This window comes from Pinus tabuliformis, chromosome 2_2 (genome assembly GCF_031772625.1).
Source record: "Pinus tabuliformis cultivar Carrire ecotype Pingquan chromosome 2_2, CPIR1, whole genome shotgun sequence".
Taxonomy (NCBI): Eukaryota; Viridiplantae; Streptophyta; class Pinopsida; order Pinales; family Pinaceae; genus Pinus; species Pinus tabuliformis.
The window spans coordinates 576,908,107-576,926,249 of record NC_142300.1 but is presented as its reverse complement, the minus strand read 5'-3'; the positions used below and the strand labels follow the sequence as shown (position 1 = coordinate 576,926,249).

The window sequence follows — 18,143 nt, the reverse complement described above, 5'->3', positions numbered from 1 at the left end:
CTACCTTTTTAATCCCCATTATTTAATATTAACTTTTAATCCTCATTAGTATTTAATATTTAATTTCCATCCAATTAAAACTACTTCAAATATCCACATTTCTCATCAGCTCTAACAATTCGAAAAAATAGACAACAACTTGAAAACCACAAAGAGGCATCAGAATATGCTAACCATGAACTGGAAACATTGAATGGAGAGAAACCACCCATTGATTTTGCGATTGAAATAAAAATAGAAGAAACACAACATGGTAAACTGAGGTAGAAACATTGCAAGTCCGATAGGGCTAGTGGTGTCTTTGTGTTTTAAGGCTAATATATTAATATTAACATTAATGATATCAACATGAATGTTTAATCATTTTTTTCCCCTTGGAAAAATCGTAATTTTCATTATGTAAGAAAATTACATGTTGTATATGCGTGATGCATATGCTATAAGTGAGGCATGGCCTGTCAAAAAGAATATTGTTCACCTGTATCAGTTCAAAATTTTGGTGCCTTGAGTCCACGCAGGGAGGCCCAGATTCAAAAAATATTTTTCAGATTGTTTTTTCAATAAAGATATATGCTCGAGTAAACTGCAGTAGAGTTCTGAGATAAAAGAAAATAAACATATGTATATTTACAGATGGAGACTGTAAAAGCATGAAAAAAACCCTGTATCCAGGCTCCCAGTGAGCCTACTGAGCAGCTATGTCCATGAAGGGCCTGTGATAATACTGATAATGGGCCCCTTCCCTCTGTTCTTGGATCATCCAAGTGTCGGGAGGCCTGTTCGCAGCCTCTTTGGATAATCGATCGGCAGCTGCGTTCCTTTCCCTGAAAATGTGATGGCATATGAAAAAATCAAAATGTGAAGAAAGTCGAAGAGCCTCATCCAGGATATGTCTCAAAGTGTAAGTATAACATCTTGTTTTTTTGTTAAGCCAGTCACATACAACTTGTGAATCCCAAAACAGTTTCAATTCTCTATAGTGTTTTTCTAATGCAAATTGAATAAGGAATTTAGCAGTGGATAGTTCATCAAAGTTGTTCGAGCCTTCTCCTAGGCCCATTATGTATTGAAAATATGGAGGCTAGTGAGATACAGGATGTCTCCCACCCCCCCTCCACACCTCCCCTCCTGTGTGGAACCATCAAAGAAAGCCCAAGGAAGCGAGTGGTTAATGGATTCAGGTATAAGAGTGCGAGGCCATGGGGGATTATCATCTTCCGGGATAAGGGTATAATCAGACAAGATTCAGGTAGCAATTGAAGGCTAGTGAGGGGAAGCGTTCAGGAATATGAGTCTGTTGCGCGCAATCCAAATGGCCCAGCTGATGAGAAGTGGGAGGTTGTGAAGTTTAGGCAGGACAGCCCTTGTCCACCAGTTTGTCCAGGCCTCCACAGGATTTGAGCCCTGCCACCTGATCTGTGTAGAGACTGTTGTAGTAATTGTCTACCATAGTTCATGAGTAGTTGTGTAATCTATGAACAGATGCGAGACAGATTCATCATTGTTCTTGCAAAGACAGCACCAAAATGGACCATTTTGGGCGTGCTTGAGGAGTTTGTCCCCCGTAGGGATTTTATTGTTGAGGATGGTCCACATAAGGAGTCTGCACCTTGGGGGTGGTGTGAGCTTCCACAAGTGCCTCCACCAAGTTCAATGACTTGTGGTCTTCGAGCATAAGCTAATACAAGGTAGCCCTACTTAGGTGTGTAAGACCCAAATTTCGATAGTGCCCAGATGATCTCATCTTCACCATCCCCTAATTGGATATGGGCGGAAGTGAGAGCCCTAGTGTAGTCCTTCCAGATCTACGCCCACTGCTAAGGAATATTTAAGTTGTGGGCTGATTTCCAAACTTGTTGGAAAAGGGTGGAGTGCTCAGGATCTCCTATGTGATTGATATGAGTGATACTCATTGTACTTAGATGATTCCTGATCTCAATAGGTAGTCTGTGGGCATCCCCACAGCTGATCCAGGTGTCCTATCCTATCCTAACAGCCGAACCGGATTGAATTTTCCATGTGATGCCAACTTTGATGATGTCCAAGGATTTAAGAATAGCCTTCCATATAATCGACATCCCATATGAGTATTTGTGTGGCTGCCTTAACCAATCCATTACATTTAGAGGGGCAATGTATTTGGAGACCGCCACCTTGGTCCATAAGCTATTAGATGATACAAGTTACCGTCCAAGTTTTGTCGCCAAGGCTGAGGAAAAGTCTTCCAATTTCTTCATGCCCCATCCACCCCATTTCTTTGGAAGGTTGATTTCATCCCATTTAACCCAAGCAAAAGAATTTCCTATCTGATTTCTCTTCCAAATGAATTTGCAGCAAAGTTCATGTATCCTTGAGAGTATACCTTTGGGGATCCATGCCAAGGACATCCAATAGATTGGTGTAGCGTCCAAAACAGTCTTGATGAGGATAAGGCTACCTGCCCTGGATAGATATTTGTAGTATTAGATATTGAGTCTTTTCTTGATCTTCATTATAAGCCATGTTCACTCTGTTATTTTGTATCCTAGAGGCTTCAGCTTATGTCCAAGGTATCTTAACCCATCCTCAAGTTTCAGCAGAGTGAACTGAAATCTTTGTAGGGCAAAGTGGATCTCATGTTGGGTGTATCCAGCCATTGTCAAGGTGGATTTACTGCAGTTGACCATCATACCTATAGCCACTTGACATAGGGAGAAAATTTTCTTTATGATGGTCAATTCCCCTGTACCTCCATTGAGGAAAATTAAGACATCATCCACGAATAACAGGTGTGTTAAGATGCAATATTTTGTGACTTTTATACCCTGCATTCTGCCCCTTCTGGCCTCTGCTTGATGAGTCTATTGAGGCCCTCCACCATTAGGAGGAATAGAAGGCGTGAGAGTGGACATCCCTGTTGAAGACCTCTTTTAGAATGAAAGAAAGGAGAGGTCGTGCCATTAACCAGAACACTGAATGGAGTGTTAGTGATATAGCCCATAATCCATTTAATGAAGACAAATGGGAACCCAAGGTGGGTTAAAGGCATTCTAATATACAACCAATAGACTCTGCCAAATGCCTTAGAGAGGTCAACCTTGAGGAGCATACTTTTTGTTTTCTTGTAATGCAATGAGTGCATAACTTCTCACCATTTTCCCACCGCTTCGTGGATCTATCAGTCCTGAAGAAAGGAAAATTTCTCCTATGAGATGTGGGTTGATAGGATGGTCCTTAAGTGGCTGGAAATGATTTTATCCATGATCTTATAGATGTAGTTACAAAGAGAGATTGGTCTGTAGTTGTCGAAGGAGTTTGGATTGTTAGTATTGGGGATGAGAGAAATGAAAGTAGCATTGAAGGATTCATACATATTTCCATTAACTTTGGAGTCTTCCACTACCTTGAGGAGGTCTGAGCCCAGAATCTCAAAAAATGCTAAGTAGAATTCCACCGTCCAACCATCTGTCCCAGGACTCTTATCTTTCTTGAACCATTTGAGGGTGGCTTCCAGCTCTCCTAAGGTGACTTCCTTAGTTAGTTCCCTGCCTTCCTCCTGATCCACAAAACATAGGAATAGTTGTGCCACTTGTATTATTTCGACAAGGTTCACTGTGGGGGGTGCTCTGTATATTTGCTTCAGGTGAGAGGATGCCATTGCTGCTAGCTAAGGGAAGGTATTTACAAGGTGTCCCTATTCATTCAAAAGCTACCAGATGGTGTTGATTGCCTTTCTCCCATTTGTGAATTTATGATAAAACTTAGTGTTATCATCTCCCTCAAGCATCCAGATCACTCTGCTTCTTAGCCTCCATGATTCTTCGTGTTCCTTTAATATTTTCCCTCTAGCGGCATATAGAGATGAGATTCTATCCTTGTGTTTAGTGGAGTTGTACACCCCTCCCAAGATATTCTCAAAGTACATAATTTCTGATTCAGCCTCTCTGAGGGCTTGATCATCCTGCCTCCAGAAATCTGTGACCATACTAACGTAGGAAGGGTCCTTCAGCCATGTGGCACAGAACTTGAAGGGACCCTTAGGTTTCCCCTACCCCCCGCTGATTTCCATATAGATAGGTAGATGGTCAGAGATGCCCCCTGATCCCACCCATTGCCTGTGAATTAGACCCTGATTGAGAAGGCCTTCCTTAATAAGAAATCTATCTAGTCTATGAGCTAGACTGTCTTCCCCTGTTCTATTGTTCCGCCATGTGGGTTGCATCTTTGTGATGGGGATCTCCATCAGATTGTGGGCTCCCAGTACATTCTCAAAATAGACTGAAAGGGGATCAATTTGTGCTCTCCGTCCCCATGATTCTGCATGTCCTATGGAGAAGTTTAAATCCCCTCCCATAATAAGAAAATCCTTTTGACAAAGTTCAGAGTTAAGAAGGCGGTCCCAAAATTCAGGCCTATGTTGGCATGGCCCATAGACATTAATAGCCTGTATCTCCATCCCTAGTTCAGTTGAGAACAGGTCCGCCCCAAGATAACCCGACCCCTCCCCCCCAGCAGTTGCAAAGATTGATAGTGCGCAAGTTGAACCCCAGGGCAACACCTCCTAAATGGCCACTTGCATCAAGGCCAATAAAAGACCAACCTGGGAGCATCGGTTGCAATAATAAAGAGATACCTTTAGCAGAGCTAAGGGTTTCCTGGAGGAAACTAACATCAATACGAGAGGCATATAGCAGTCTTCTAAAAGCTAATTTTTTATCAGGCCTAGCTAGCCCTCTGCAATTGAATGATACAATATTCATGATGGGGGCTCAAGTAATGGGCTTCATGCTCTAAGAGCCCTTAAGATGGTATATTTCCTACTAGAAGCGATTTCATCTCTAGCCATACTTTGTGCTTTGGAGAGGGAAGAGGGGCATCCTCGAGGGAGTTTAGGGGGAGTAGGGGAGAGTACTAGTTCAAGACCAATCTGGTCTTGATGTTTTTTGGCCTTAGACATGGTCTGGTATCTCGGGGAGGGGGCCCATCTTCAGGTATAAGGAAATAAAATAGAAGGGGCTCCGAGATAGAGGGGCGGGTGATGGAGAATGTGGCTGAGGCGGGGTGAGGGGGATAGGATAGGGGGGAAGAGATACTCCAGTGATCCCATGTACGATACTAAATGAAGGAAATGCCAAGCCATCAGCAATAGAAGATGTATGAGAGGGGTAAGAGGAGGATGAATTCTTACCCGATGATGATGATGCCCCGGTAGCCGCTCTAGCCCTTATGAGTGGAGGAGAGGGTGGCTGAAGAGGTGGTCTTCCTCATTTCTTCAGGACCTCTCTAGAGGGTATCTTTCCTACATCCACCGGATCTACTTGTATCCCTGGGTCTCTGATGGGAGGTTGTTCCTCCTGTTCATGTGCTGACTTAGATGGGATTTCCCTTGCCTCTTTCCCTAATATTGCCTTATTATTGAGTGGGCAATCCTTAAATAGATGCCCGACCTTGTGACAACGTCTGCACCTGAAAGGTACTCCTTCATAATCCAATGTCTATCTCCAAGAAAAAATTCTCCAATGAATTTGATGTATTCCTGCAAGCCATCACTGGTATCCAAATGCACTAACACCCTTGCGTAGGCCATCATACGTGTCGTAAGGTAGGATTTTTCATGGTCCGGCTATAAGCCCAGGACATTATCAAGTCTCCTAAAAACATCTTCAGACCAAAATTGTAAAGGTAGCCCTGGGAGACGGACCCAGAGGGGACCAACATTTAGCTTCTCGCATTCTAGGTCAAATAGGGGCGTCCATCTGCATAGGAGCACCAGATCCTATTATATGTGCCATACCATAGAGAGGACCCAATTCGTGTGTTCTACCCTTGCGAAATGGAGGGAAAACCATCCCTCTAATGTCCACTGCTTCAGCCTAGCTGCACTATAGTTCCTCCCCCTGACTCTGCCAACCAAGACCCTATCAGCAATCTCCATAGTATCACTCAAATGAATGTCCTCCCCCAGCCTCAGAAAAGCCTCAGAAGCTTTGGGTTTCAGGCATCGCTGTCTTTTAGTTGTCTGCGGCCTGTCTTCATCTGTGGGCTATAGAGGTTCACTCAGAGGAGGGTGAGCCCCAAGATTAGGAGGGTCCTGAGGAGGCTTCGTGGTGAAAACTCCAGAAATGGGTGGGATCCCTGTGAAATTACCAGATGGGGGGGCCGTGGAGGGCAACACAGGTTGTCGTTCCGAAGCGGAAGGCACAGGCTCACTGGAATGAGCAACAGAAGGGACACGGGAGCCAGTGGAGGGTGGAAAGGGTGTGACGCCCGCCAAGAGGTTTTCCAAGCCAAGATCCAGAGAGTGGTCCACCAAAGTTAGGGTAGATGGCGACAACAAATGATAAGTGAGGGCCGTCAGCAAGAAGGTGGCTTCTGGGAATGTGGCCACCGAGTTCGAAGGACTCGATGTCGAGGGAAAAGAGGCTACGACATCTAAGAGCACACTATCAAAATGGTAACCACCTACGGCAGTTTTCTAGGATGGAACCAAATGGGGATTCCCTCCAAAGGGTCCTACGAATATTCCAGGAGCTCATCCATAATCATCACTATATTCTCGCGCCAACTGCCTACAGAGTCCTAAGGGAGCCCGTCGCTGGTGACTGGGGGCAGAAGTGGCAAAACAAGAAAATGAAAGGCAAACCCTTGTTGGTGGAGGGGGAAGACAACTGCGGCGGAAAGGTTGTAGCACTGTTGAAACGGGTCTATGCAGGAGAGTAGGTAGGGTAACGGGTAGGGGGTACGGTCTCTAGCACATGAAGTACCATCGAGGGTAGGGTTGCAGTAAGAAAGAAATTATGAGGCAATTACTCTGAAACCCTCGTCAGGTGCCCTCGTCGCCATCGTCGTCCTCTATCTCTCGAGGAGAAAAATGTTCCTATCTTGAATGTTTAATAATTAATATTATAATTTCATAATATTATTAAATTATAGTGATATTAAGATTTAATAGTAATATTAAAGTAAATATTTATATCAATTTTAAATTTTAATAATATTATTTAAATTTTAATACATTTAAACTCGTATATTAATATAATAATTTATAAATTAATATATTAATGATATATTTATTTATATATTAATATTATATTAATATATTAAGTTATATATTATTATATTAATTTAAACATTAACACATCTCCATCATCTTTTATTTAGTCAATTATAGTTAATCTAAACATCTATGTTTAATCAAGACTAATTATAGACATCAAGTTCAATATGTTCAAAGTTAATTATAGACATTACCCTTGAGTTATTGACATACCCAAAGTGAACTTAATGACATAATCAAACATAGTTAACCTTTGTACTCAACCTTTATTATCAATATTTAAATAGTCAACCATGACTAATCTATATTTACCATAGTCAACCTTGCAGCCCCATATTCATCCTCAATCTATGTTTACCATATTCAACCTTGTTGACCCATAACTTTTAATCTACCATAATCAACTTTACTCCACCATAATTGAAATTTAAAAATATTTAATGATATTAAATACAGTTTAAAACACATTTATTAATATTACTAAAATTTAATAAACTTGTATTTATAAGATTTAAATTTGTTTAATAATATTGATATTTATATTAATAATGTTTTAAAAAGTTTATTAATAACATTAATATTAAGATTTATTAATAAGTTCATTATGAATTGGTTTAAAATTGTTTAATGTTAACAAAATTTAAAATGTTTAATAATAAAGTTTATTAGCCATGTTACTATTAAGGTTTATCTGTAGCTATCAATAAGATTTTATTAATAAAGTATTACATTTAAAAAAATTATTTAATAATATTTAAAGTTTATTTAATATCTAATAGCAAATAAGATTAATAATAATAGCAAATAAGATTAATAAAAATAAGATTATTGTTATTGTTATTACTATTATTATGTGAATTGGGGAGTAGAATATATGGTAATGGATGTATTATTAAGGCACTCTGTAATGGAGAGGTCATGGGTTGGATTTTGACAACTATAGGTGGCAATTTTTGAAGCGAAAAGATAACTATACATTCATCTCCACACTCACACAACTTAGCAAAATAAAAAATAAAAAAAATGTTAATATTAGGATTATTTAATAAAGTTTAATATTTATATTTAATAAAATTTAAGGTTTATTTAATATCTAAGTTTTTTCTCTATTTAATTTTTAATATGGCCTTTCTTATCAATGTAATTATATTTAATTATAGTTAAGCTAACACAATCATGTTAATTAATGTAGTTGATATACATTATTCAAAGTCATTTTCATTAGCCACATTTTCCATCAACCACATTTACTATTGTGATTGTGTTGGTTTTAAATATGACGATATGAATTTGAAATTTAAATTTTTACAATTAATAATAATGTTTTTAATATGCTAGATATTTTGATTGAAAATTAACTCTCTTTTTTTGTGTGTGAACGGAAGCATTTATATTAATCAAAAATCATGTTTTACAAAAGCAATTCAGAAAGCTCCCTCACGAGGTTCACTTAGTAGTCACCATAAACAATCTGGAGAGTCAACAATAATCCAAATAAAGAAACCAAAAGAGACAGGTTAAATGTGACCATGTACCCAAGACAACGCAAGATACATAACTCCATTCCAACACTTTCTCAGCGAAGACATAGCAGAATAAAAGTAACAACACAGCCATTGCTAGTACTAAGAGATTCAAACATCACACTAGCAACAAAATTACCCCAACATACCATAAACACTACATGATTTCACCATATCACCACAAATATTTAACATGGGATGCCAAAATAATTTATCAGCAGGTCATTTCATAAAATTAAACCAATACATGAAGAAGGAAGATCCACAAAAAGCTCAACAATACAATGATCATTAGGGCACTACACTTGTAAACCAAACCAACATGAAGAGCAACAACACATTTAAGGCTAACTAACATGAACAACAAAAAACAAGAGTGCCCACCAAAACTCCCAACTCTCTGCAACACTAATAATGCTTGTCACTACAGCGCTTGAACCTGGGGGATTCGAAAAATTTCCATTCTTAGAGTCACTTGCAATGTAACCCTCTATGCAAGCCAAATGGGAATCTAGGTTTTCTAAACGGAACTATTGATTTCAAATCATTCTTTTAACATCCTCTGGGGAGGAGAAGGTATTATAGTTCTCCACTTGCTTATCTTTAAGGACTAGTCTCAACAAGGTAAGCATTTGTCGATGCAAAGCTCACGAGGTCATAAATTATTTCTTCATGTGCCTATAGAGGCCAGGCTAGGAATCCTCTTTAAAACATTGTTAAGCAGCTCTGAGTTAGAATGAACTTGTCATTCCACCCCATCTAGAGATTCCAACTCATTTATTTCCTTACTCAATTATAGAGGAATAACATCTAAATATGTAGCTATAGAATCATATGCAAAAGGTCTGACCCTTCTCTGTCCCAGATAAATATTGCTACCTCTTCCTCGTCTATAGCACATTCGTTGTCTAGGAGGCATCACTGATGTGGAAAAGGGACACACTAAATGGCCACGGCCTACAAAAGAACAAGAGAGGGGCACGAAACACACCAACTTGACACCCTAGACCTAATATCACCAAATCGTCTCCTAATATCCCTACAAGTAATTTAGAGCCTACCAAAATTACGGGAGTGACAAATGGAGACTCACCTCCTTCAACTGACACCTCATAACCCAGTACCATGAAACGTGCAACTCTACTGACACATGACTCAAAATACCATTTTCAGGAAAATCTAAGCAGCTAATTAACACGTGACCCAAAACATTTCTGTAGGACTCCATAGTAGAAAATAGACCAAATCTCACAACAACTATAATTTTCTGACTTAGAGCAATCCAAAAAAATAACATTTGAAAACTAATATACGAGAGAAACAAAATGGTTCGTCGAACTCTAAAGAAAACCAAGAAAAACTGATTAACATGTGACCCGAAATATTTCCATAGGACTCCATAGTAGAAAATACACCAAATCTCACAACTATAATTTTCTGACTAAGATAAATCCAAGAAAATAATATTTGAAAACCAATACACCAGAGAAACAAAATGGTTCGTCGGCCTCTAAAGAAAACCAAGAAACACACAATAACGGACAGAGAGAGTAGCCCCAATAGCACAAACTGCCTCAAGAACAGGAAAAACCAACCATCTAAACAACTCAAGGCAAAGGCATGAGAAATAACACAAGTGCAAATATATAGAAACCTCACGAGCACAACACAAACCCTGAAATAAGAACAACTTTGACACAATTAAATCTCGAGGAAGCCAATGTCACACTTTCCACTTAACAAACTAGCAACTAGGAAAGGGAGTTTGAGGTCTTACCCTTACCTCCTCTCCAACATATGCCTAGAGACGGAAAAACGTCCAACATAACACACAAATAAAGAACCCAACGCTCTAAGTCAACTATACGCATGCATGCCCCATTGCACAGACTCGTGTTGCGCCCCTCCATGTGATTAAGGCATAATTCCTTAGGGAGGTGGCAGACAGAGCACCCAACTTCATATCTCTTCAACATTAACTCTACTAACAACCCCTTACTATTGGCATTTTAATTAATAATGCAATATAATTTGTTTTTAAATTTTGTATTTATTTAAGCAAATAACTAATAAAAATAAGTATAAGTTTTATATTTTTCATTATAATAATTTCATAAGGCATTGTTTAACCACTCTAAGAGTTTTGGAGCTTTTAGCAGCTATATATATATATATATATATAGATAAAATAAGTTTTTGACTTCATATATGAATTTAACATTTTGGAAAATCCTGAAGCATTTGAATTATGAGGAATTCACATCTTCAATTTATAATTTCAATAAATCGATTGATAGTGAGCAAATTAGATTAGAAAAATACCAAATTAAATTTTAAAAAAATCCAAAAATAAATAAACTAATTTAAACTAATTAATATATATATATATAAATATAAATAGATATATTAAATTTCCTTGATGTTTTGCAATTCTAAATTTATTAATTCTATTTCACCTTTAAATTTATTATTCTATTTCAACTTTAAATTTATAACTTACGGTCCTGATATTTAAAAGATTTCAGAATCTCTATTTCTAAAACAAACGCGCGTATATGTGTAATTTCAAGATGACAGATCTGGAGTCTCTATTTCTAAAATATATGTGTGACTCCTGAAGGTTCAAATTTTGTTTAATGATATTAATTAAAGTTTGATACTACAGCATTTGTTTAATAATATTACGCAAAGTTTGACACTTCACCGAGAACAAGAAAATACACGAGAATATTGAAATATATTTTGGACACTTTATTGAAGGAAACACAGTACATCCCAGGTTGGAACTAACTAGTCATATAATGTCTTAGCAGCACGCCACTTAGCCCGATAACACAGGAGTGGACAAATATTATTTAATGCCGAATTTGCCGGTCCCGTGTTATCGCGTTAAGTCTCGTGCTGTTCTGAAGGCATTAAATACCCAATATATGGTTGGTTAGCTCTTTCTGTACATCCCATCCATTGGTGTTAATTATTGCACACGAAAGGAAAAACATGTAGGCAAACAAGCCAACCGAACCATTGAAATAAACAAAATCACACTTGTTCCACCCTCACAACCTCATTCTGCGTTGTATGTCATCAGTTCATTCGACGGCAATTCTTTCGAATTTCTCCCCTCCTTCCGATGAGAGGGTTAATGTTTCCCATTCTCACCATCGACTCCGCGAACTGTTGGAAAAATTTCTCCTCGTCCTCCGCAAATGTAGAAACTAAGGCCGTGGTGGTGGAGGATATTTGATGAGCATCACCGTTTTGGTTGCCATAGAGCTCCTGGTCAGAGATCAAAAGTCCCCGAGAGCTCTTCAAGTCGGTAAAATAGTGGTGGTCAAATTTAGTGGGGCTAACAACGTCTAATGGAGACAATATGTTGTCTCCCCCGGATTTGGGGCATCTAGATTTCAATTCAGTGGAATAAGCCTTCTCCAAATTAGTATGTGTAGTCATGTAGAGCCTCTGTCTGAAGCTTACACACCGAGACTGACCGATGGTGTGGCCTCCTGCATTGCAATATTTTAAAATCAACAATGGGAAACAATTAACTTTATGAATTGATAATAGCAATAATATTACCTGAAAGTGCGACCAAGTCTACGACGTTGAGGCCATGGCGTTTGAACTTTGTGAGGAGAGTTTTGAGAGTGGAGTTGGGCGCGGGGATATCATGGTTTGCCCCGCTGAAATTCGCGCTTCTTGAGTCCCTTCTTCCCACGATGACATCCCACTTCAGCCCTCCGCTCTGCCAATGCCAACAATATAATCAATTATATAACTGTACAGATTCATGGATAAAACTAAGATATTTCCCAAATCTGCAATCGACATAAAAATATCCGTATATAACATCAATATAATAATTACCAAGACGAGTGAATCTCTGGCTGCAATGGCAAGGATGTCAGCGCAAGACACAACCCCAGGGCATGCACTCTCTAGTTGGCTTTTGATTTCATCGACCACATCAAATCCTCCGATTGAATTGTTATTGGGGACTGCTGTCTTCTCTCCTTTGAAGCTAGGGGTATCATCCAGCAGCACGGACCCGTCACAGCCCTGAATTGCGATTAACATTAGGTTATTTTCTTGGAATTTACAATCGACATAAATATATTTTACTTATAATATATATACAAATAATACCTGAAAACTGTCATGGAAATGGAGACGAAGTATAGATATAATACCTGAACGAAGCAGTCATGGAAATGGAGACGGAGTAAATATATATACAAATAATACCTGAAAACTGTCATGGAAATGGAGACGAAGTATAGATATAATACCTGAACGAAGCAGTCATGGAAATGGAGACGGAGTAAATAAGCTGCCATCCGAGACTCTCTTTCAACAGCCTTCCCTATCACGGACTTGACAATGGAAAAAGCATCCGGGCAGGAATGGGCATAGAAATCTGGCCTTAAACCAACATTACTAACTGCATTGATGCTACAGGCAGCACTGCCTGCCATTACCAATAGAATAAGCAGCTGGGTTAATGCAGTTACATTCCTAATGCTTATAGGATTGTTGCTCCTTATATACTCCATTGTATTTTCAAATAAAACAACACCGCGAAGCAGATAATGAGAAGTGAGTAGAGATATTGAACCAGTGTGTGTAGTGTCTGTATAACGGGGCAATGGTTATGAGCTTGGTATTGTTTCTCCCATCACTATCGTCGTCTTATATATACACACGAACAATCTGTTTTCCTTCCAAACGTGTCGCGGTTGTAACACTGCACACTCGGAGCAAAACAGCTCAGCATATCATTATTTTAGCGGTGATTCCTCAAAAAGCTCCGGTAGTTTTATTGTCTCTCGATTTATAATCTATTCGTATACCTAAGAGCAGCATATTAGATGCAACTACTCCATGTTCCATTACCAGTTTCATTCAAGTATTGTCGGGTCATGTGCAATCATCTTTTTGTTGAAAGTATAATTTCAACTGTGCGACAGCTGAGGCATGCGGCAGCCTAAGGACAATAATCCGGACGTATCGGCAAAGTCGAAGTGAAATGGCCGATATCGCATATCGGCAAGTCGGCATGTCGGCAAAATGAAGTGAAGGCATTATAAAGGAGCCTTTGTGTTTTGCGATAAGCGAACGCCGATATCGCATCGGCACATCGCTATCGGCAATGTCATAGAGTTGAAGTCTTTGACATGAGTAAAGTTGCGATGCGATGGAGTGGACCCGATGGCTTCCCAAAACCAAATCGCATAATGTTTGAAATTCAACCGACGGCAAATATTAAATGTTGCGTGGAGTAAATCTAAGTTTTGATTGACCATACGTCTTGATGAAATGTCATAGTGGTAGGTAGAATATTAAAGTTTTACATAGAGTTGGTAAGTTTTTTTTATGAGAAGGTATGGGCGAATGTACTTATTACATAAATTCTGTATGGGATAGGTGATGTAATTAATTACTGTGTTGACTTGTTTTTTCTTGTATGGGACACGGGAAGTTTTAGTGTGTGTTCACAGTAGAGTAAAATCAGATTAGAGTGGTGAAGCCAAAAAACCATGTGTGGTATGTATTGAACACACAGCAGTGTGAAAAGTGTGAAAAACCAGAGGGTGAATGCACAGCAGTGCATGAATGTATTTGGTAATGTTTTATAAGGAATTGTAAAACAGAGAAATAGCAAAAACCATGTGTGGTTTTGCATAAAGGAAATGGTGGAGCGTGAAATTTTGTAAGCATGTGTGAATTTTGTTTACAGCAGTAAACTTATGTAAATTTTTGTTACAGCAGTAAGTTGTTTTTCACAGCAGTGAATATGAAAACAATTTTACAGTGGTAAATCCCTCTCAGTAAAAGAGGATGAAGTTTGTATTGATTTTAATGAATAGAATGTTTTTATAATGGTGGTGAAATACTCTGTTTCTTCATGAAATTTTTTAAAAATTGTCTGAGCATAAAAATCCTGTGGAGGTAAAACAGAGCATTGCCTCTGTGTTTGAATATTTGGTTTTTGGTATTTTCCCCATTTAAAGAAAAATACCCAACAGTGGTATCAGAGCAAGGCTTAGGCTCTTGAAGGTGTTCAAGAAGCTGAAAGGAGAAGGTTGTTGCTGCAGCAAAACTTCTCAGGCAGACAGAAGACTCAGACATCAAAGGATTCAGGTATTTCAAAAGTTTTTTTTGTGTTGCTGAAGAAGCAGTGATCTGTTTTAAATACACAGTCAAGGAATGGCCAGCACAAGCACTGGTATGGGTTTGTTTAACACCCAGCTCCCACAGTTTAATGGGAAGAACTATGACTACTGGTCAATAACTATGACAGCCCTGCTTGCCTCCCAAGACTTATGGGAAATAGTTGAAGATGGCTTCGAAGAACCAGCAGATGAAACTGAGTTCAATGCATTAACTCAGGGAGAGAAGGATCTGCTGAAGAACAATAGGAAGAAGGACTCAAAAGCCCGTGTGTTGTTGTATCTAGCAGTAGACCAGAGTATGTTTCCAAGGTTAGCAGCAGCTAAGACAGCCAATGAAGCATGGCAAACCCTCAAGACAGCCTATCAAGGCATGGAGAGAGTGAAGACAGCAAAACTTCAATTGCTGAGGAAGGATTTTGAGAATCTGAACATGAAGGAGTCAGATAACATTGACTCATTCTTCACTCATGTGATTGGTGTAATCACACAAATGAGAACTCATGGAGAAACCATTGAAGACAGAAGAATAGTGGAGAAAATATTGAGGGTCTTACCCTCAAGGTTTGATGCCATAGTCACCACCATTGAAGAGACAAAGGATCTCTCAAACTATTCAGTTGATGAGCTACACGCATCACTGATAACACATGAACAGAGGTTGAGTAGGAATGAAAACTCATCTCTTGAGCAAGCCTTCAAGACCCAGATGTCCTTTGGAAGAGGCAGAGGTCAAGGCAGAGGAAACAAGAGAGGAAGAGGCAGAAGCCAGAACAGAGGTGGAAGGAACAGCCCATCAAATGCACAAGGAAGAGGCAGCAATCCAAATCAGAACCAAGGCCAAGGCAGCAGCCAACAAGGAGGACAACATCATGCTCAAGGACAAAGGTATGATAAATCTAATGTTCAATGCTATTATTGCAAAAAGTATGGACATTATGCTAGTGATTGTAGAAAGAAACAGCATGATATGAACAGCAGACAAAATGCAAATGTTACAAGAGAAAACAGCAGTCAAGAAAATGTCCTGTTAGCTTGTAACATGGCTGAAACACATAGTGAGGACATATGGTTTTTAGACTCAGGTTGCAGCAACCATATGACAGGGAATATAGCCCTCTTCTCAGCCTTAAATCAAAACTTGAAATCAGAAGTCACACTAGGAACTGATAGTAAAGTGTCTGTTATGGGAAAAGGGGAGGTAAAAATATTTACAAAACAAGGAGAAAGGAAAACCATAGCAGATGTATACTATGTTCCCGGAATGAGATGTAATCTCTTGAGTATTGGACAGCTTGTCCATAAGGGGTACAATGTTTTCTTTAAAAATGGTGTGTGCACCATCATGGATATACCACCCAGCAAAAGATGCATTGCTGAAGTGAAGATGACAAGGAACAGGATGTTCCCTCTCCGGATCAGGACTGACATGAAGAATAAAAGGGAAATGGCAGCAGTCACCCAAGAGGCCTTCCAGAGCGTGCCAAAGGATGAGAATTGGTTATGGCACTTGAGATTTGGGCATCTCAATTTTGGAGGTCTAAACTTATTGAGCAGAAAAGGAATGGTAAGAGGATTACCATTGATAGAGAAACCGGACAGCCTTTGTGAAGGCTGCATTTTGGGAAAACAACATAGAGAAAGTTTTCCATCAGGGAAGAGCATAAGGGCAAAGACACCCTTAGAGATTATCCACTCAGATTTGTGTGGACCAATGCAAGCTCCATCATTAGCTGGCAGCCTATATTTCCTAACATTCATTGATGATTGTACAAGAAAAACTTGGATATACTTCCTTAAAAACAAAAGTGAAGTGTTTGAGAAATTTCAAAACTTCAAAGCACTTGTGGAGAACCAAAGCGGGCTGCACATAAAAGTATTGAGAACTGATAGAGGAGGTGAGTATATCTCCAAGGAATTCCTAAGATTCTGTAGAGAAAATGGAATTCATAAACAGTTTACAACTCGGTACACTCCGCAGCAAAATGGAGTTGCTGAAAGGAAGAACAGGACCATCATGGATATGGCGAGGAGTATGTTGAAGGCAAAGCATTTGCCAAATGAGTATTGGGCTGAAGCTGTACATTGTGCAGTTTATATATTGAACAGGTGTCCTACAAAAGCAGTCATGAACAAGGTGCCAGAAGAGGCATGGAGTGGGAAAAAGCAAGGAGTCACCCACATGAGAGTTTTTGGATGTGTGGCCTATGCACACATACCAGATCAACTAAGAAGGAAGTTGGACAGCAAAGGGGAGAAATGCATCTTCATTGGATACAGTGATGAATCCAAAGCCTACAGGCTGTACATCCCATCTACCAAGAAGTTCTTTGTAAGCAGGGATGTTCAATTCATTGAGGAGGAAGCTTGGGATGGAAGCATAGAGAAAACAGTTAATGTCAAGAACTGTTTGTCTCATGATGAAGATGAAGAGGAAGTGGCTGAAGTACATCCCCAAACAGCAGCGACAACACAAGGACAGCAAGGAACACCATTGAGGATCAATGAGAGTGTTTCTCCAAGCACACCACAAGGGGGAAATTCAAGTGCATCTTCAAGCACTTGCACACCAAATGAAAGAGGTAAGAAATTTAGAAATCTAAGTGAAATTTATGAAGAAGGAATGAATTCCTTATTTGCCTTGTATTGTCATGTTGATGATCCTATTCATTTCGAAGATGCAATCAAAGATAGGAAATGGATAGAAGCTATGGATGAGGAGATCAATGCCATAGAGAGAAACAAAACATGGGATTTGGTTGAGTTACCAAAAGGCAAAGAAGTCATTGGTGTGAAATGGGTTTATAAGACCAAGAGCAATGCTGAAGGCAAGATAGAAAGGCATAAAGCAAGGCTGGTTGTCAAAGGCTACAAGCAGCAGTATGGGAGAGATTATGAGGAGACTTTCGCACCGGTTGCAAGAATGGAAACCGTGAGAGCAGTGCTGTCCATAGCAGCTCAAAACAAATGGAAAGTCTACCAAATGGATGTGAAATCAGCATTCCTAAATGGAGTGTTAATGGAAGAGGTCTATGTGGAACAGCCTCTCGGGTATGAGAAGAAAGGTGAAGAGCACAAAGTGTGCAAATTGAAGAAAGCTCTTTATGGGCTGAAGCAAGCGCCAAGAGCATGGTACAGCAGGATAGATTCATATCTATTGGATAATGAATTCGACAAATGTGAAGGAGAACCCACAGTCTACATCAAGGAAAATGATGGTAAAATTTTAATTGTTGTCTTATATGTAGATGATGTTATTTTCACTGGAAATGATATTTATCTTATTGAGAATTTTAAATCAGTCATGAAGGATGAATTTGAAATGACTGACATGGGTTTGTTGAGATACTTCTTAGGCATAGAAGTAGATCAAAATGAAAAAGGAATTTTTATATCTCAAGCAAGATATGTAAATCA

The 18,143-nt window shown here is 39.1% G+C and overlaps 1 protein-coding gene across 1 annotated transcript; it reads right to left on the bottom strand.

Annotated features, from left to right (window-relative positions):
• Nucleotides 1-11,643: 11,643 nt before the first annotated feature.
• On the bottom strand, nucleotides 11,644-13,109 carry LOC149193983 (peroxidase 49-like). The gene is made up of 4 exons (XM_089407498.1): nucleotides 12,846-13,109; nucleotides 12,424-12,615; nucleotides 12,136-12,301; nucleotides 11,644-12,062 (listed from the first exon to the last, which is right to left on the bottom strand). The coding sequence occupies exons 1-4, from the start codon at nucleotides 13,107-13,109 to the stop codon at nucleotides 11,644-11,646; spliced, it is 1,041 nt and encodes a 346-aa protein (XP_089263624.1).
• Nucleotides 13,110-18,143: the final 5,034 nt, after the last annotated feature.

Excerpts from the sequence above, each read along its gene's own strand:
- LOC149193983 (XM_089407498.1), bottom strand. The coding sequence starts at position 13,109 with ATGGAGTATATAAGGAGCAACAATCCTATAAGCATTAGGAATGTAACT. Across the intron at positions 12,616-12,845 it reads TCCATGACTGCTTCGTTCAG|GGCTGTGACGGGTCCGTGCT; the intron begins GTATTATATCTA and ends ATCGCAATTCAG. Across the intron at positions 12,063-12,135 it reads AGACTTGGTCGCACTTTCAG|GAGGCCACACCATCGGTCAG; the intron begins GTAATATTATTG and ends ATTGCAATGCAG.